This window comes from Lissotriton vulgaris, chromosome 5 (assembly GCF_964263255.1).
Source record: "Lissotriton vulgaris chromosome 5, aLisVul1.2, whole genome shotgun sequence".
Taxonomy (NCBI): domain Eukaryota; kingdom Metazoa; phylum Chordata; class Amphibia; order Caudata; family Salamandridae; genus Lissotriton; species Lissotriton vulgaris.
Window position 1 is genome coordinate 1710699146 of NC_141693.1, and position 20841 is coordinate 1710719986.

General features: G+C 47.7%; 1 protein-coding gene across 1 annotated transcript in view; it reads left to right on the forward strand.

Annotated features, from left to right (window-relative positions):
• The window catches only part of CCDC43 (coiled-coil domain containing 43), a 123982-nt gene that overhangs the window by 52860 nt on the left and 50281 nt on the right, over positions 1-20841 (forward strand). The window contains exon 2 of the mRNA XM_086923890.1: positions 15624-15714. Coding sequence (XP_086780016.1) covers positions 15624-15714 — 91 coding nt within the window. The remainder of the gene's footprint in view (positions 1-15623; positions 15715-20841) is intronic.

The following is a 20841-nucleotide window of genomic DNA, read 5'->3' on the forward strand; positions in this document are numbered from 1 at the left end:
CTTCATTGGCTAGCTCCATAAATGGAGGCTAGCCATTGGAACAGAGAGGCGTCCGTCAATGCCGGACCAGACACGGGGGCATTGCCGGCACCTCCCTTGCTGCTCGGGTCTCCTTATTTGTTCCTAGCTGCCCCTCTCCCGCCTCCCTCGTCCTCTCCCGCCCCCCTCCCGCCGTTACACTTGGGCTCGGTTTTCCTACAGTTGAATGCGGAAAAGAGCGTAAGGAAAACATCGCCCGACTTACTGGCGCTCGTATGACAGTTCGGATTTTCTTTCTAGTACAAACACAGTCCTATTCTGCGAGCATCTAAAACGATCATTTAATAGAACAATTTCCAAGCTGATGCAGAGCCATGCCCCCTCGCCTCAGGTCAGGCAGCCTCCAGGCAGCGTCTGCGGGTCGCCCCCTCTGTCCCAGGCGGGACTGTCAGAGCCGGCGTTGAGTTCCGGTCTGAGCCCCGCCCCTCGCGCATGCGCCGTGCAGAGGGAGGGGCCCAGAGTGCCGGCGGCAGAGAAGAGTGGATCCAGGAGGGCAGGTCAGTGCCGGGGGCTGAGAATGGGAAGTATTGTGGGGTGGGTGAACGGGGTGAGGGTTGGCACCCATGTGTAGGGTCCGTGCCCGAGCACTACTCAAAGCGTCCCGTTAGCCACTCAACCTCCCACAGAGAACAGACTCTGAGAGTGAAAACCCCCCTGGGAGGAGAGAGTGAAGAAAGAATAGCCTCGCGTCATTAGCCTAACAGGAGGGACCCCTGTGGAGCATAGCGCCCTCTCGGAGAGGAGCCCCTCGTGATTAGCTATAGTGACTAGTCTCACTGCACGAGCCATGTCCCCGCGCTTTCTGTACACAGTTGTCATGCATGTTTCGCTTGTTAAATGCTCACTTTGATGAGATGTTTCACTTGCCATGTGCAAAACGCGTTTCTGTATCGAATGTCCCCTGCTTCACAGTACATTGGCATCCATGCGGTAACCCCCCATACTTAAATGACACCCAGCATAATCCCCCACTCCATTTGAGACCTCCACCCAATGTGAAACCCTCCTCGCCGCCCCACCCCCCCCCCCCCCCCTCCCCCTAACCGCCTTCCATGGTTAGTGCACCTTCCGCTGTCAGCTCTTCCTTTTGGTAGATAGTACTGTGTAGAAGGGCTTCTCTACAGTGCTTCGCCTTAATATATTATGTAGCGCTCCCTGCCTTTAAAGCGCTTTAACCCCACTGTTTATTACTTCCTGCCCCCCCCCCCCCTCGAATGCGAACGCTGAACAGTGGTCACCCACCACTGATTATTAGCCACAGAAAAGAGCCTCAACTGACAAACAAACAGCCCCGTGGGTCCGTGACCCCCATAGGAAATGCCCCTCAGTGAAGAATGACTCAGACGAGTCCAATACCAGGCCTCCCATCCGGCGCTTTTCTGCCATTTTCACAGGGCTAGATCTGTAGAACTGAACGAACTCCACTGGAGTAATGCCACCCCCCACCCCAAATTATCGACCCTTCACTGCCGTAATTCACTCGTTTCCTCTGTGTTGTTTGAAGTTGTGCAATGACGCAGGTGCGCGGCACTTGCGCAGTTCCAGGAGAGAGCGTGAAGAAGGGTGTCCCCCTCTTACTTAAGGTCATATTGCCTATTACCTGTGCCATTCCGTCTTGAGCGTTACTGCCTCGTCAGTGTTGAGCTAGTCCGATCATTGTGCACTGAGGCTACTTTGCAAACCAAACTGCCTGCACGCACGGGCCTCTAGTTTAACAATGATCAAGAACAACTCGGCGTTGTCTGTGCGAAAGGTTTTCTGTTTTCAAGTCCCAGAAGGCGAATCTAGGTGCAAAAAGCAGGGTACAGCTGGTTGGAGTGAGTGGGTACGAATTAACTCTTCAAAGACTGCTAAAAGGGTCAAGGGTAAGAGGCGTCGATTCATTGTTTGACAAGAGGTAACACTGATATAGGGGTGAGACTTACCCTAGCGGAGACTAGCTAGACGAGGAAGCAGGTGGGATCATGGCTGAATGCTGGGGCCTGGTTTAGAGAGTGATAGATAGAAGGTCATTTCCACCAGGGGATTCTCCGCCATTCAATTGTTATGCTACAGTTTATCTGTCGTAAATCTGGTGGCAAACCTTAAGGCGGAAATTATATTTAAAGGGGTAAATTACGCTAGCCCCGCATTTCAGCTTATTCTGCGAAGGTCCACTGTGATTATGAGGTAGTGGAGGACTGAGTTGGTATTGTCCTCTTAATTTTGCGTCAAGGAATGGCAAATTATGTGGTAGCAGAGCTAATTATTTGGCAGCGTGATTAGCAGCAACTTGTGAGGCACATCCTGTGCCATTGCTGCCTGCCATGTTAGCCTGCATTTGTATAATAAGGGCCCCACAGAATGCATACGTTTCACGAGAAAGAATTATACGTTCTAATAAATCAAAGTATAGGAGAAAAACGTTTTACATGTTCACCAGATCCTAGTTAAAATTGTTTACCAATAATTTGTGATTTATTTTGAATGGAAGTATAAAAAAAAGTGATGGATGGAATGCCTGAATTAATCTCAGCCACTGGTAATTACTGAACCACATCCCAGTCCATTGTTATTTTGTACCCCATGTCACCTCAGTTTGGACGTTGCCATGTGCAAATCAGGCTTGACCCATCTCTAGTGGGAACACTGCAGCCAAACAGGCCACTTCCTCAATGAACTGGAGCACAAGCAACCGAGGACCGATGGTGGCCTTATTAGGGAACATTGGAGCAGGGCCAAGACTGATGTGCATATGTTTCGGTCCAAACTGAAGTGGCATGGTGGGCAAAAAAACGATGGATTGGGATGCGGCGCCGAGAGATTCATTGTCAGTGGCTGAGATTAATTTAAGCATCCCATCACCTTGTTTTTGATGTCCTTGTTTAGCATGGAAGCACAGGAATGCTATTTTATTAACTTGGTCGTTTTATCTCGCAGAGTAAAAGATGGTGTAAAACATACATTGTCTAAGGTTTAAGGTTAACACAGTGTAATAATGTATGTTCAATGGAAACACTTCTTTCCATTAAGGACCAGCCCTACAGTACATTGCTTGTTTAATACATTTGTGTTTCATTAGGATAACCTTTATGGGTCACAATATGGTCCCTAGAAAGATGCATCATATTTGGGATAGTTCTGAATCCTGGATGCCCCTTTGAAATAGCTGTTTCTTTGACAACGGTTCTTTTATGTTAGCATGAATTTGTACTATCAGTGAAATAAAACATTTCCATGACGATGAAGGAATGTGCATTTCCCCAGGTCTGAATATTATTTAAGTACCTTAGGTTTTTGTTACCTGCTACAGTCAAAAGCCCTCCCCCAGCTACTTAATTTGGGCGGGAACATCCCAAATTGGACAAGATGCCGCCTCTTTAATGCCTGAGCACAGAAATCAACAGCTTAAACATGGCTCGTTACATTTTGTCAGGTGCCTTTTGCACTGTGTATGCAGATATGTTTTATAAATTATAATCTTTTTGCCCTGAAAGCAAATTGTTTTTATCAGCAAATAATGCAGTAGATGATGAGTTGTCAAGTGAGGCAAATTAACACCAACAAAGAAATGTGGTATCAAAGATTTCAAGTCGCCGCATAATACTTTGCAAGCCTGCTCAGATTCAGGCCCTGGGTCACTGAGGCTGGGTGAACGTGATTCTGAGATTTCCTAACAAGAAATACAACCTTTTCAACCACAAATTAACATACAAGTTGGACTGTCTGTGGTAAAACAGTGGATGAGTGGTGCCAGTGGTAGCCGGGTGGCTGTTCAGAACAGTGTACTTGGCAACGTAAGTAATTACCAATTCAGATCACATGTGTTTGCAAAGAACAGTGAACTTTCGGGCTGTGCATTTTCTCACTATAAAAGAAAACAATGTTATATATGCATTACATATGACAGACTACAAATCCATGTGACAAATTCATAATGTCTCTATTTTTATGTTGCATCATCCAATAACCAAAGACTACACCAACGCTCTCGGAGCTCTAAAAATGCGCATTTATTCTAACCTGCGACATACACAGGTATTCCGCTACTGGGTCACGAAGGCTCACACACACACCTCTCTGTGACCTGCGCCTTGCACTGCTCTCCAGTACTGTGACATGGGCAGTGCTCTCGAGATACACCTCCATCTTGACCCGCTCCGTGCATCACGATTCCACTACTGAGACATTATCAAAGTACTCATTGTGCACATCTTTTTGACCTGCCACAGGCCTAGGTATCCCACACAGTCACCCTTAAAGGTCTCACACACAAGGTGCCTCAACCCTGCCTTGAATGATGATCTGATGTCCCAGTTCGGAGTGATGCCTGGATTGCTCGCACTGCACGTATATTCCAGTATCTTATCATTCGTAGGGCTCTGACATGTAGCAGGCACCGCTGTCTCACTAGGGCCCTCCACAGCTGGCATGTCGTAGGCACCGCTGTTGCACTATGGCCGTCCACAGCTGTTGTGTAGCAGGCACCACTTTCACACTAGGGCCCTCTGCAGCTGTCGTGTAGCAGGCACTGCTGTCACACTAGGGCCCTCCACAGCTGTCATGCAGCAGGCACCGCTGTCGCACCAGAGCCCTCCACAGCTGTCATGTAGCAGGCACCTCTGTTGCACTATGGCCGTCCACAGCTGTTGTGTAGCAGGCATCACTTTCCCACTAGGGCACTCCACAGCTGTCATGTAGCAGGCACGGCTGTCACACCAGAGCCCTCCACAGCTGTCATGTAGCAGGCACGGCTGTCACACCAGAGCCCTCCACAGCTGTCATGTAGCAGGCACGGCTGTCGCACTAGGGCTCTCCACAGCTGTCATGTTGCAGGCACCGCTGTTGCACTAGGGCCGTCCACAGCTATTGTGTAGCAGGCACTGCTGTCACACTAGCGCCGTCCACAGCTATTGTGTAGCAGGCACCACTTTCACACTAGGGCCCTCTGCAGCTGTCTTGTAGCAGACACCACTGTCGCACTAGGGCCCTCCACAGCTGTTGTGTCGCAGGCACTGCTGTCACACTAGCGCCGTCCACAGCTGTTGTGTCGCAGGCACTGCTGTCACACTAGCGCCGTCCACAGCTGTTGTGTCGCAGGCACTGCTGTCACACTAGGGCCCTCCACAGCTGGCATGTCGTAGGCACCGCTGTCGCACTAGGGCCCTGAACAGCTGTCGCGTAGCAGGCACCACTGTCACCCTAGATCCCTCCACAACTGTCTTACAATGCACTTAAATTTTGATTTGCACCTTGAACTGGTGTCCCAGTGCTGACGCGCCCACAGAGGTTTCTCTGAAGCAGCTTTGTTCTGTCTTAGGGTGTGTGCTGCAACATTCGTTGGATTCTTAAAAAATATTTTGCCTCAGTGCATTTTTAGTAGGGAGTTGAATAAGGTCCCTCCCTTTGCTAAGAAAAGTTGGGGTGTTCTGTCGACTGCAGAGCTCTGCTCTACACGTAGGTTCACAGTTTGAAATAAACTCCCAGGTCTGCCCTTTTAAACGATAACACGAGTATCATTGGCTCTTGGTATTAACCACCTCACTCTTGTTCACTTTAAAGATGCTGTACAAATGCTTTCTATTTCATCTGAAGAAACACAGAGAACACATAAATGCGACATTAAGTGCAAAAAGACCAGCTTTCGCAGATTGGCGACGGTTCAGAAATGACCCAAAATAGCGAGCGCAGATTGCATTTTAAACGACTCCGCCATTAGTCTTTGCCAATCCGGGTGCGTATATTCCTTAGGCCTGTTGTTCTACTGAATATGTTGGTGCCGCTCTACTTTTTTCTGAAGGAATGAATGACCCTCAAAGCTGGCAAAGGATTGTCTACTGAGCATGGACTCTCAGCATTAGGAGCCGACTGTAGAGCAAAGGGGTGTGGTCCTTAAAAGGCATAGTCGCCAGCCTACTAGCTCAGCCTACTCCAAGAGTTTTATACTTTGTCTGATCATTTTATTTATTGATTTATTTAGAAAGCACAAATTCTTCCACAGAGGTAGCTTTTCGACACAGGACTGAGAGGATGATATATTAGAGGGAGGCCGGTGAGTTTCTAAAGCACGTCTGAAAGCACTGAGTTCATCAATTCTCCTCAGAAGCAAATTTAGCTCCACCCATGGCCTATGTATGTGTACATCCCTCTAGGGTTTTTATAAACGTAGGTACACAGCTTGTCTAAGAGGTGCCAACTGTGGTGACCTCCTTGGCTACTATACAGTGGTCTTTTTTATGGCGGGGTCACTGATGTGGATGGCTTCCTTGACCATTTGATTTTCATCTTGACAGAAGGCTGATGTTGAGATCTTGAAGCTGATGAAAGATCATTTAACCATTCAAGGCACTGGAAGCCTCTGCTGGAAATGAAGCAATCATTAAGGCAGCAGGGCATGGTGTGCGCTAATTGCGCAGTCACATGCGGCTAAGACTAAATTTGCTTGAACTCTGTGAGGGAAACGGGAAACCTAGAAGAACATGGGATGAGCTGTCTTATTGAAAAAAATGATTTTCATTAAAGTTCTGGTCTGAGCTCCAAGTCTGTGAACTTTCCAGAGACCCAGACTTTGAGCTTTCTGTTCTTAATTTCTGCACTTGAATGGTGGACGTGTTGGGGCGATGCAGGTTGTAGGCACAAGTTGCTATCCCTGATGGTTTTTATCTCCTCTTGGTGGAAGCTTGCCAGGTTATTAAAAGCTCTGTGGCTGTATTGTATCTTTGAAGTAGATTTTCCGAGACCATCGATTGATTTATTGTTTGGAAAGCACTATTAGTGTTTGTCTAGTCTGAAAGTTTTTGACTAGGAGAGTAATTGCTTTTCAGTCGACAGAGCAATATGGTGATGGCAACTGCCTCCTTATAAATAATCCAGTGCGTTTCTTTTAATTTCTCTGCCACTGACCTGATGATTCTTGGTTTTGTGCAGCTTGAGATTCTTGTTGAGCCAAGGCGCATGAAGCAGATCACTGAAAAATGCACCCAGCACTGGGACATTAGGAATATGTCACTTAATAGTGCCTTTTGGGAATATGTCACACCACCACCATTCTGATGGTTAGAGGGTTTCTACTTGTGGTATCTCCTTACAAGTACTTATGTACGTCTTATAACGTGACTTCTTTTACCATTGGACTGAGTCAATTAAGTAACTCCCTAAAGTCAACCCAAGCATAATTCAAAATAGTAATTTCTATACATGTCTACTTTCCACTCAAATTACGTTAGCCTTTTTTTCTAGTTCTCGCATATCCCACATGTGGTGTTTCCATTCCTGAACCTCCATGATTCTGCTTTTCCCCCAGAGGGCCATGCCAGGCTGACTTGTTCAAAAAGGTCTATGGTCATCTGTCATTATAGAGAATAATTGATAAGTTTGTGTGTTTAAGAATGCTCATACCATGTAGGCAGGGAGCTTGGGGATCGGTGTCTGGAACATTATGTCTTTTGTATCTTGCACTTCTCTCCCTAACCGCTTATAGCTTAGGACAGTGCCATTGCAGTTGTATCCGAGTGACTTTCCTCCCACAACCCCACCAGCAGGTTTGCGATTGCCTGACATCCCATTCATGTCGTTTGACTGTGATGTGGTACTGTTGTCTAGATGGTTGGGCCATTGCTTTTTTCCAAGTCACGCTTCTTGCTGATATCTGGGCTTGTGTATAAATATCCACATGTTCTTTATTTGTGTTTCTCCCAGTTCATCTTCCTACCTTTTTAGGGCAGGCGTTAGACATGATCTTCTGAGTTTACTAAGATTATGTGTATAATACACTTAGTTGTAAGGTGCTTTCAGCCCTCTTTATACATTGGTTTGTTATTGTCATTCACATGTTTCTTAACGCCCACTACAGCATCTAGAATGAGGTACTTACTGGGTTGGCCCAGTTCAGCCATTGGCTAACTCTTGTGAGTGATAGCATTCTGCTCTTTCACAAGTAGAATATCCGCCCACAAAGTTATTGTCTTCTGTGCCAGGGACTACTATGGCAAGGTGTGCTTTTTGAGGCCCAAAAATATTTTTGCTTTTGCTGTTAGCGAAGTTTTTTTTTTTTTGATTGACTAGGACCTGACACCTTGTTCAACCATAAAGTTTTCGAAAATCATGTCTCCATCCCTTCTTCCTGCTCACTAACATACCATTGCCAGGTGGTGGCCCTCATTGTATATTGTATATTGTTCCACAATCTCAGAGTTTGTCAATTAATTCATTCTTACCTGCTACAACCAATCTAACAACTCGCAGACCATACTAAAACTGGAAAACCTTCTGGCCTGGATTGGAAGCTCCATTTCCCCGTTTGACGCGCGTTGATTGAGTGAATTACTTTGGCAGTTCAAGAGACTTTACTTTATTTTACCAAAGTAAACTGCGTGAGAAATAACTAGCGCTCATTATAAATAGCCCCTTTCATTAATCTTGACTTTAAAAAAGGCGGTGGTGAAGTGTTCTGATGCGTATTTTTTTGCTAATGTTGCAAAGTTTTTAGTTGCCGCACTACGCTGTATTTGCGGTTTCACTTTATACTATCAGGAAATATCGGAACATTCTACAAGGATTGCTTTGGGCCACATACTTTGATATGTACTTGGTTTAAAGCCATTGGTACTTTGACAAAAGTTAACCCAGACATTCTGCACATATTTCCGACTTATGACTCATGAAATGATTACTTTTTTTAAAAGAAAAAAATGATTTACATTTTTCTTTCAATTATACCTGAATGTAGAAACTCTTCAAATTCAAATAACCTACGTCTCGGTAAGACATTTTAAGAGGAGTGCATAAGTAAAATGCATAGTCAGACCAGCAGGTAATGGACCTGTTTTTTTGGCTATTTGTAGGCTTGTTTTATGGTCTGGGCATTATTTATTACTTATTACTTTATTTAGTGCCATTACGCCAAACGTTGCCAGCAGCAAGCACAAATGATTAAAGGCATCCGTATATTGCAACACACTTACAAATTGGCTTTAAAAGTTAAAAACTGACCAGACTTGCAAACGTGGGGCACTTATTTAGCTATCTGATTTCGCTAATGATTGACGCTTTTTTCCCCATTCATTGTCCGGGCTTATTTTCTTTCCCGGTCCTATCTGCTAAGTCACACTTTTCTTTTCTAGATTATGCAGATCTCTTATGGTGCTATGGTTCAACTTCTTCCTCAGGTTTCCGCTGAAGTCCATTGCAGGTTGATTTCAACACTTTTGCATAATTAGGGAAAAACTGTACATTTCCATATTTAACTTAGACACGCACTCTTACTTTGATGTCAGTCATGTTTTAACTATTGAAGCTATCAAATATTACATAACAATACATCCACTGGTGAATACTAGCATTATACCATAAATGTATGTTGACATATGCCATTATTTAAATACATTTAATCCTGTTTTTTAATTTCCCATACTGTCAATATGCTCAGCTGCTAGCCTATAATTAATCAAAGACTGCAGGGAGAGCACAATTTTCTGTATTTATCAATTTTTAAAAATAAATGCAGACAGAAGCTCTTAAGGCGAAATGTACATGCACCAATTCACACCATTCTCCCTTGGATTGTTGGGAAGGTGTGCCCCTTCCTGGAATGTAGAAACTGAGTGAAAAGGAAGAATCTCCTATCTGGAGGCGGAAGTTGACCCTTGCTCAATGACTGCTGGACTGTATGGGTGACAGCAGTGGATTAGGCCTTGACTCCTTTTTCACTGCTCATCTGTCAACTAAGGAAACCTGGCAAACCTATGCATTTTTGATAACTGGAGTGCAGAGTGCATAAGAAGTGCAGAGTGCGCAGTGCATAGGGAGTGCAGAGTGCATAGGGAGTGCAGAGTGCATAGGGAGTGCAGAGTGCATAGGGAGTGCAGAGTGCATAGGGAGTGCAGAGTGCATAGGGAGTGCACTCTGCACTCTTTAGGCACTCTGCACTCTCTATGCACTCCCTATGCACTCTGCACTCTCTATGCAAAGTGCTGCATAGGGAGTGCAGAGTGCATAGGGAGTGCAGAGTGCATAGGGAGTGCAGAGTGCATAGGGAGTGCAGAGTGCATAGGGAGTGCAGAGTGCATAGGAAGTGCAGAGTGCATACAAAGTGCAGAGTGCATACAAAGTGCACAGTGCATACAGAGTGCTGCATAAAAAGTGCAGAGTACATAGGGAGTGCATAGGAAGTGGAGCGTGCAGGGTGCATAGAGAGTACAGAGTGCATACAGAGTGCTGCATAGGGAGTGCATATGAAATGCAGAGTGCATAAAGAGTGCTAGGGAGTGCTAGAGAGTGCCAAGTGACTGCAAAAAAAAGGTAATGGCAATGTAAATGACAATGCCATTTACTTATCTGTTTTCGAAACAAAAACATAAATACAAATTTTGGCATATACAATGCCAATAACTCTAACTTTTCCAAAGGCGAAACCATTGCATTGTAAATGCTTGTTAGGTTTTGCCTCGCCAAAAAGATGCGCTCTGCGCATCTTTTTCGGCGCAGGCGAAAACCTGATGAGAACTGTAGTGTGCTTTGGCTCGGCCCTCGTCATTCATTGGCTGGCTCCGTAAATGGAGCCTTGCCATTGGACGAGGGGCCTGTCCGTCAATGCCGGACCAGACACGGGGGCGTTCCCGACATTCTTTGGCTTTTGCCGACGTCACGCGACGCCGGGAACGCCCCCGAGTCTGGTCCGGCATTGCCGGCACTTCTGCGTCTCTCCTCCCCCGTTTCCCGCCCCGTGACTGGCCGGCCGGCCAATCCTAGCGCGGCCGGCCGGAAGTGCCCGCCCCCCGCAGCCCGGGGGAAGAAGGAAGACGGCAAGAGTGTACGGAGCTCGCCTGGCCGGGACCCTCAGCAGAGGCTTTGATTGTAAATCCAAAAAAAGACTGGAAAAGAGCCACTTTGGTGCCACTGCCAGGGTTGTAGGTTTTCTGTCCTAGCAGCAGTGTCTTGAAGCAGCCACGGGGAGGCACGCATTCAAAGAGAGACGGGAAGCTGGCTAGGACGTGCCTCTGTCTGGTGGTGCATCCCCTGCCAGTAGCAGTCCGCAGTAGCCCCCCAAAGTACGTCGTTTTTAGTGGGGCGCCCCTTTAGTGCTCTAACCTGCCACCTGCAGTACGGGGAGAACCCTCCTGCGAGTATCCCCGGAACAGTCTCTGAAACGCCGCCTGGCCAGGTGCACGCGGCCGCTCGGCTGCAGGTTGTCAAGTGACAGGTGACGGGGCTGTAGTCGGAGAGACCTAAAGCACAAAGGGGCGGGGCCACGGAGCTCGCGCTCCGCAGCCACGCAGGCGTCCACACGGGAAGGCAGGGGAGTCGAGGCGGCGAGATAGCTCAGTGGGTTAAGTCTTTGACGGTTACGGGCGAGTGTACACTGCAGCCAGGTAGGGTGTGGAGTTCACGAAGGCAGACCCATTCTTGCATCTTGACGAATACACCAAAGGCCAGGACCTCTGTGGCGCAGCAGGACGAAAGAGCAAGACCTGCAGGAGCGCGTAAGCAGCAGGTTGTGCTCATAGTGCTGCTTACCAGAAGCAAGGCCGGTCGTAACAGAGGCGCAGTATCCACGATGCACATGTCCATATTTGATACTCTCACGCACTGTTGCTTTAAGCCCCGAGTCGTCGGAATACGCTCTGCTTCGTGGGATAAAACACACGGCATCCACCCTGCCCCCGTCTGCAGACGCCAGAAGCGTGCCGGGCTCCGGTCGCAAACACTGATAAGTCACCCTGCCCTAAGCTCGCTCCTTCTGTCGTTTGAGGTGCACCTGGGGTGATCCCCAGAGCTGGGGTCCCCTGCGGGGAGGATTTTATGTTCAGTGCTGCAGTGAACAGCTCGCGCCCTTCCCCCGTCCCCTCCTCTTTGATAATAGTTAACCCCTTCGGTGGCACAACAGGTAGGTGCAACACTAGATCACTAGAATACTGCAAGGGTGGCGGTAAGTGGTCAGTGGCTTGTAATGGACGTCAGTCCTTCGGCACACAAACCCTCCTCCGGTATTTCAAAGCACGTCTGCGGGAGCACGACCTGACCCCCTGAGCACAGCAGCTGACCCCTGCACAGCAGAGCTAAGCAGGAGGGGCACAAGGCCGAGCATTCGATCTCACTACCTCTGTTCCCACATAAGTCTGCGGGGCGCCACTGGAGCACTGGCCCCTTCAGCCAGCAACTACAACCTGCACAGAAGCTAACCCATGCACTGCGCAGCAGAGCGAGGCAGCAGGTGCTGCGCACAGCCGGGGCACGAGTTTCCACCTCTGTTTCCACACTACACACTAGTCTGCACAGTACTATTAGCGCCCTGGTGCCATTAACACAGCAGCTCACCCCTGTACAGAAGAGCGAGACAGGTGCAACGCTAGACCGAGCACTCGTTTCCCCCACCTGTGCTTCCACACAAGTCCACAGAGCACAACTAGCGCCCATCTGGCGTTAGCGTAGCAGCTAAACCCTGCGCAGCAGCTACCCCCTGCACACTAGAGCGAGGCAGGTGCAACGCAAGAGCGGAGCCCTTGTTTTCACCACCTCTGTTTCTAGGGCACTCGTATCCACACAAACACCCCATCCATTTCTACACACGTGTGCCGTGCACTGCCGTCTCCCTATCCCTATCTGACAGCAGCACAGCATCACTCCACCATCAATAGCTCACCCCACACTCTGGAGGCAGCCGGCTACAAGGCTGATTAGTGCTTTATGGTGGTCGACGCTAGCCCCACACAAACACGCCTCCAATGTGTCCACGGACATACCCCAGCCCTTATGACAGTGCACGTCGCGGATGGGCGGGGAAAACTGCAGCTGGTGCAGAAATAGTTCATCAGAGTCCCAGGAGCTCTGGTGATAAGATGGTCCGTGCTTAATAGTGAGCATTGCTGCAAAAGACTGCATCACGGGACCCTTAGAGTAGCAGTTAACCCCTTCAGTACACAGGGAGGCTTGGGCGGAGAGCCCGTGCTGGTACATCCGTGCTTGGGGTGGGTAAGGTGGGTTTATGGTGATCGGCACTGTTTTCACACCAGCACGCGCATATAATGTATGGCTACCTCGGGACCACACACACAAGTTAACCCCTTCAACACACAGCAAGGCTCTGCTGGAGAGCCCCTGCTGGTGCCTCACTAGTTTACCAGATCCCCAGGGGGCTGGCGACACGGTGGTCAGTGGCTGAGAGAGGCCGGCGATGCCCTCATAAACACGCCCCCAACGTTTCCCCACTAGCAGCTTTTCACTCAGCTCTTCGCAGACGCACAAATAATACATGATGGGAAAATGAACCGGGCAGCTGAGCCCAGGGCGCTGCTCGCCAGACAGCAGCCCGCTGGCTACTCAGGAACAGGTAGGACTTTTTTTTTACAAATTAAGCGCTGACTCCACCTCTTGTAGACTCCTGCAGTTTTAACACAGGAATCTAAGGATCTGCACATGTTTTAATAGAGAACACCCATATTTTGCTTCCAATGTTCCAGAGATGCACGTTTTCCTCCTTTGTCGTTTGCTATATCTCCTAAGAATATGTGGTAGTGAGAATTGTACGGTGACATAAGTTCAGTGTGTTCTTTCAAGGCACGTGCGCCTGTAGCGCAACACTACCTGGTGCTTTACTTTTGGGGCTTGAGAGCTGATTGTTGGTAAACTTGGATGAGTGGGCGGATGGATGAGTGGGCGGATGGATGAGTGGGCGGATGGATGAGTGGGTGGAAGGATGAGCGGATGGATGAGTGGGTAGATGGATGAGTAGGTGGAAGGATGAGTGGATGGATGAGTAGGTGGAAGGATGAGCGGGCGGATGGGTGGGTGGAAGGATGAGCATATGGATGAGTGAGAGGATGGATGAGCGGGTGGAAGGATGAGCAGATTGATGAGTGGGCGGATGGATGTGTGAGCGGATGGACGAATAGGTGGAAGGATGAGTGGATGGATGAGTAAGTGGGCAGCTGGAGGGAGGGACGAGGGAGCGGATGTATGATGAGGTCGGCGGGCGCCTGCTTTGATAGATGAGTGGGTACCAGAATGGACAAGTGGGCAGCTGGGTGGGTGAATGAAGAGATTGGCAAGTGCATGCGTAGATAGATGAGCGGATGGATCAGTGGCTGGGTGTTCAGATGGGTTAGATGATTGGTTGAAGTTGCTATTGTAAATGACAATGCCATTTATTTATGTTAAAAAAAAAACCAAATAAAAATAATGTCAAGAGCAATGCCAATAGCTCTAACTTTAACAAAGGCAAAACCATTGCATTGTAAATGCTTGTTTTCGCAATGTGACTAGTTGTTGATTTTGGACCTTAGCTCAGCCAGCACATATGGAAACCTCTGCATACCTGTACATTTTTTAAAACTATACACCTAGTGGAATCCAGGATTCGGTCACTTGTCTGGCTCTCACAGGTCCTGCTACCCAGAATTCCTTGTAAACTTCATACTTTGTAAAAAATAAAAAAACACATTTTCCTCACATTTCTCTCATGGAAAGTACTGGAATCTGCGTGGAGTAGCAAAATTTAAAAAGACCAGTATTCCGCCAAGTCTCCCAAATGGAACCTCACTTGTGTGGATAGACCTAGTGTCCACAACCTGCCAAACATATACAGTTCTGAAAACTAGACACACCGGGGGAGTCCAGGGAGGTGTGGCTTGCGTGGATCCACCAATGGTTTCTTACCCAGAATCCCCTGCAAGCCTTACATTTTGATTTTTAAAAAAAGTCTTCATATTTCTGTGTAGGATCACTGGGCCGACACAAATTTCCAACCACCCAGCTTTCACCTAGGTCTCCAAATAAAAATGGTACCTCACTTGTATGGGTGGGGCAAGTGCTCGTGACAGGGAGGGCCCAAAATGTATTGTGGAGACATCAAAATTATCTATCACAAAACAGCAGAACTAAACATGTTGGGAATATATGCATTTCTCAATTACTTGACTAACACTCCTTTCAAATCCAAGTAAGAGGTCCTCAGAAGGTTGAAACAGTATTTACAACAATAGGTATAATTGTATCTTTTTTATTGCAAGCATATGCCTCCTTTTTTTAGGTAGCATAGTTTTTCCTTTTTATCCACTTTTCTTTTTTTCATTTATTTTTTTATATGCTTGTTAAGTTTGCGAGTATGTTTTATTGTAGATGTGTAAGTGGGATAATGCAAGAATGAGTGAATAAATGGAATCACAAATGCAAGGATGAATGGCAGAGTGCATCAGTTATCACTTACCGAGTGCCTAAACTCACTAGTAACTGAAGAGACACTTTCATTTATAAGCCAAACCAACTCGCATTAAAAATGTTGTTTAGGCTGGCAAAGAAGATTATGTTGCCTTAATGAAACCAAGCTAAGTGATAATCTCATGGACCATTTCTTTGCAAGTCTACATTGAACTTGGTTAATATACACAATAATTTTCTTAAAGAGAAAAGTGAGGAACAATAAACGTTTCTGAATAAATGTCCTCTACCCAAATAATTAAGTCTCCCATAGGTGAAAGATTTTGACTTGACTTAAGATGCTCCACAATTTGTATCCATACTTGGATGACCTCGTTTTATGCAGGAAGTGAGTAATTAAACATTAAATGCTAACATTCTAGCTGTGCTCTAACTTATCTTTTTTCCCCTAGGAGGAAGTTTCCTTAGACGATGTTTGTCAAGAAATTTTCACAAAATGGTGTGAAGCTGAAAAATCATCACAATCTCAAGAGAAGAAAGAAGGTATAGCTGTGAGCACCACTGGGGTAAATTGACTGAGTGCTTTGCTGACTTCTCTAGGCAATTTCATTTTGAAGTTTAAAAAGGAATGGGCTCTTGTTGCTTCCAACTATGTTTAGATGGTTATAGCTGCAATGTTATTTTGTGTTTACATTCTACTAGTAAATAAGTGAAACACGTGATGTAGTACACTATGGTCAAAACAATAGGTGCAGTTGAACAAACCTTCCTTAGTTCTTCTTCACAAGGGTTGTGCAACCGTGGTCCTTGATGGCTACCATCATGTAAGGTTTTCAGGCTAACAACAACTGTAAATCATTCCCATTCTGATTACTTGTGTGTACACTTAGTGCCGACATCCTGAAGGCTAGGTATGAGAAAGGGACACCATTTCTTTGTGACCTTTCTTTACCTTGTCAGACCTTTTGACTCTGGTGGCATGGCATTCCTGCATTTAGGTTTCGCCTGCTCAGTGCTTGCAAAATCTCTTGTAAAGAAAAAGAAAAAAATCTTAAAAGGGGCTTAGAGCCCGCCCATTATTTACCATTGGTTGGCTCAAACAACACTCCAGTTTCCTTGCTTCGTATTGCATGGCGCCTCCTCCTTGCCTCCAGCTTCCCCTTGGGGCTTTGTGTGTAGTCCCTACCATGGAGCTTGTACCAATTACAGCTTCCGGTCTGTAACAAGCAACAACAAAATGCACTGCCGATCATGTTATTTAACAATGGTATAACTCATGAATACTTTTTTAAATAACTCTTTTTATTAAGTAGTTGTTCAGATTCACAACAGTACTGTTCGGAGGATTAACAAACACCATGGGCTCCTCGCAGGGAGCCTATGCACGTTTCCTCTCAAAACTGATCACATCTGGCACATGTACAGTGCGTATCACGCCAGCTACACCAACTGATGCATTCAGCAACTGGCTGCCTTGCCCTCTCTCTTCATAACCATGCAGCCCCTCCCTTAGGTCCGTTTGTATTGTATCCATTGTCCCCAAATCTTATCAAATTTGCGGGGGTTCCCCGACCTTGATAGATCCCGCGTTCCGCCATCTGGCACCAGTCGAGGTCATTTTCCCATTCCTGGACTGTTGCGGGTCTGCTCGCTCACCACAGTCTGGCCAAATTTTTCTTTGCTACCCCAGCGGCCACAGCCAGGCATAGAGTTAGATTTGGCATCTTTTGGTGTGTTTCCCCTGTCTTTTTGCTTTCTGACCTCCTGGTTTTGGCTCTGTTCTTGCTGGTTTAGAGTCTCTGTGCACTTTCTTACTGCTGTTTCGTGTTAAAGTGGAAGTGCTCCGATTGTAAATTGTATTCTGGATTGGTGTTTCCATGCTTGGCATAGTTGATTTACCGGTAAATCCCTAGTAAAATGCACGGAGTGTGCCAGGGCCTGTAACTCAAATGCTGCTAGTGGGCCTGCAGCACTGATTGTGCCACCCACATGAGCAGCCTCTCAAAGGGTTCTCAGACCTGGCACTGCAGTGTATGCACGCATTGTTTACTGCCATGTTGACTTGGCAAGTGCACCCACTTGCCAAGTCCTAACCTTCCATTTTATTACACGTAAGTCACAACTAAGGTAGGCAGGCCTAAGTTACCCCTATGGGCAGGGTGCAACTGTACTTGAAAGGTGAGACATGTACTGGTATGTGTGAGAAATGTCCCGAAAGTGAAGTACAATATAATTTCGTTTTTCCTTATTGAAAGGATGTCTGTCCCATTGGATAGAATGGAAAGTACTTTGTAACCTTTTACAAGTATATCTTCCCAATTGGGACAAAATAGAGAAATGGAGTTTAGTTTGCTTGAACTCCGAATGTAGACAGACCGGCATCTTTTAGTAATGATGATTTTTATATTCTGTGTTTGAAAATACCACTTTTATAAGGTAGGTATTTTCTTGCTTACCATCCTATGTGCCTCTGCTAGGTTGTGCATTGACTGTCTGACTTGGAGTGACAGGGGCTGGTGATGTACATTCTCATCAGACAGCCACTTGGAGGGGTGCGGGGTTTCGAGGTGTGTCCTACCTTTCCTGGATGAGTCACGGTTTGGCTGAACAGACCTGGGCCGCATTTAGAGTAGTGGGAGGAGATTTCCTTGCAGCTGAATGGACAGCATTGTCCAAATCTGCCTTGGACAATGCTATCTCCACCTCCTGCTGGGAAAATGGGCCAGAACACTGACACAATATTGGGGTCCAGACCCTAGAACTTTAGAACTCGCTTGGATCAAGGAACCTGCCAAGAAGAGGAGCTGGAAGAACTGCCAGGAGGAGTACTGCCCCTTAGCTGTGTTACTACTTTGCTGGGTTAGTTAGCCTGCAGTTGCCGCTTAAGCCTTGGGCAGTGAAAGGACTGGACTGAACTTTCTTCACTTGTTGGCTGAGTGGCACCATCAGTACTGCAGGCCCACCAGCAGCATTTGATTTACAGGCCATGGCACTCTCAGTACACTTTATTCGAGACTTACTAGTAAGTCAAACATGCCAATCATGGAAACATTAATCCATACTACAATTTACAATAGGAGCACTTGTACTGAACAGCAGTGAGAAAGTGCGCAGAGAGACTAAATTAGCAAAAACAGAGTCAAAACTAGGAGGTCAGAAAGCAAAAAGACAGGGGAAACACACCAAAAGATGCCAGGTCTAACAGGAGCATTTATGGTAGTGGATAGTTGGCGATGATGAGTACTAGGTTCTAGAATTCTTTGTCAGAAGAGGGTCCTTACGCCTAAAAAGGTTTGAGAACAGGGTCTCTACATCCAAAGGTTTGAAGACCTCTGCTCTATGGTCTCAGGTTTGTGTGTTGATGCCGCTTCTACCACAAGTTAGGGTGTGTTCTGGCCACCCTAGGACACAGCTGGTCACAAGGGCGCCATCAAGAATCTGCGTTTTTTAGGCTTGACCGAGGTCTCAACTGGCCAGCCCCTAGGGCCGTGAACACCCTGGGCCCCCAGAAATCTCAAGTGTGACGGGGGTTTCCTGATTTCATTCAATATGGGCTTCTTGGGGACGCTGGTGGCACCGGTCACGTGCCCTCCTGCCACCGGGAGGTCAAGCGTACGGGCTTCAACCGGGGCTCCGCAGGGCGAGATGGGCAGTGGGGATGGACCGACAACCGGGGGTGGGGGTGAGGCGAAAGCGTCCTCCCCGAAGTTTCAGATCGCTATTGGCCGCAGAACCCCCGACTGCCCCACCACTGGCTTTACCAGGGTCAGATTCGGCCTTGTGTCCTCCTGCAGCCGGACGTCAAGACAGGCCTTTGGGCGCCACATGGCAAGCCGCCCACTCCCCCCGGCGGCCCCAGCCACCCATGCATCTTCAAGGTCCAACGCGAATTGCAGAGGCGCGACTGCTGCCTAAGAACGGTCGCCCGCCATTCGCCTCACTCGTATTCTCGAGGCTGTAGTATTCCACCCTCACGACCAGGGCCTCTGATAGGGGTCTTCGGCCACAGCTGAAAGCTCCGCCGTCACAGCTTCAGCCCCAGCGGGGGTTTTCGATATGCGGTGCCCGCTCCACGGGCGGGCAGTCCAGCCCTCATGGCGGGTACTGGGTCGCCTACCTCTCCCCAGTGCCCCACTGGTGCGGTGGAGGCCCTGCCTACACTCTTGCGCGGCCCCTCTGCTCCAGGGATTGTCATGCACCCCGGGTCCAATGACTAGTACACGTTCCTGGCTGCCATCTCCAGGCTCCTGCACCACTTCCCTGCGGGCTATGCAAGCTGTTGGGGACGGCCGCTCGCCATCAGCTCAGATTTTCCACCTGTCTGGGGGCGCAGCGCAGCCAACTGCACCTGCGTGCAGGGGGTACAGCTCTGATGAGGACAGATTAGTGAACAGATGGTGGGTCTTTGGCGCCAGGCTCACAGGATCTTTCTTGTGGTTTGCCCATCTTTGCAGGAGCCAAGCCACGCCCCAACTCATGAACATTTTTAGGCTTGTCACATTTGAGCCATACTGTTCAATAAACAATTAAACTACATGGATGTTATTTGAAGAACATTCATTCATTTGTGTAAGCTGTGGCCGTGAACTGTATGCAAATGGCAGTCACTGTATTTATTTTTGACACATTTTAATTATTTGAAATCTCTGGAATATGTATAGTATGAAAAAACCCACTTTCTGCATCCTCTTCTTTTACACCTCTTCAGCCACGCCTCATCGTTTTGGTGTACGGTTCTCTGTTCCGTTACACACCTCCTCTGATCCCCTCTGAGTGTTTGTGACTCTAAAAGCAGACAACTGCTTGTCACATTCGGGCAGAGAACAAAATGCAGAAAAAAACACGCTCCACATATCCATCGAGGCTACACTGGAGCTCAGTGTATGTAGCTCCACGCCATCCAGTTGTAGCAGAGCCCTGCCATGGCCCTCTTATGGAGTTTCGTTCAGTTTGGGGACTTTTTTGATTCCCTCATAGATCTGTCTCCACCTTCCTAGTTCCTGCGATCTGAGCAGTTGCAGACTTGCCAAAGAAAATGTGTTGTGATTTCATTAGGCGAGGAATGAGGAAGGGAACTTAAATAGAAGAGGGCCGTGGGCAGAAAAGAAAACAGAAACTGCACGTAAGGGTGCAGGAATGTCACCGCTGCAGTGTCCTGCTGGACACGTTCTAGTGTTCTGCTTGTTTGTACCCCACACTTTACACCCACCCATTGCGGGCGTCACCGGTCAGTAAAGTGAGAGGCCGGGCGCATTTGCCCTGGGCCAGTTCCAGAACCACATACCGTGCATCTGTGTGGACATTTAGTCAGCATGTGTGCCTAGGACCCAAGACACCACAGTGGCGACAAGCGGGTCGATCCCCACATGAGCTGTCGACCGATTTGGTGCTTTTCTCATGCGGGGAGAAGAATAGCTCCTGTACAGGGCATCCCCAGCCTCTGCTGCCTGCTATTGTGACAAAAGCAAAAACAACAGTTGATGGACAGAATGCAGAACAATGTCATACATTCACCCCAGTACAGAGATCTGGGCCTAAATCCATCGTTTTTTTGCTCACCATGCAATTCCGGTTTGAACCCAGCCATATGCAAATCAGTCTTGACCCTGTGCCCCATGGGAACAGTCCAGCCCGAGCTACCAAGCCAGGTCCTCCCTGGACTGGAAACAA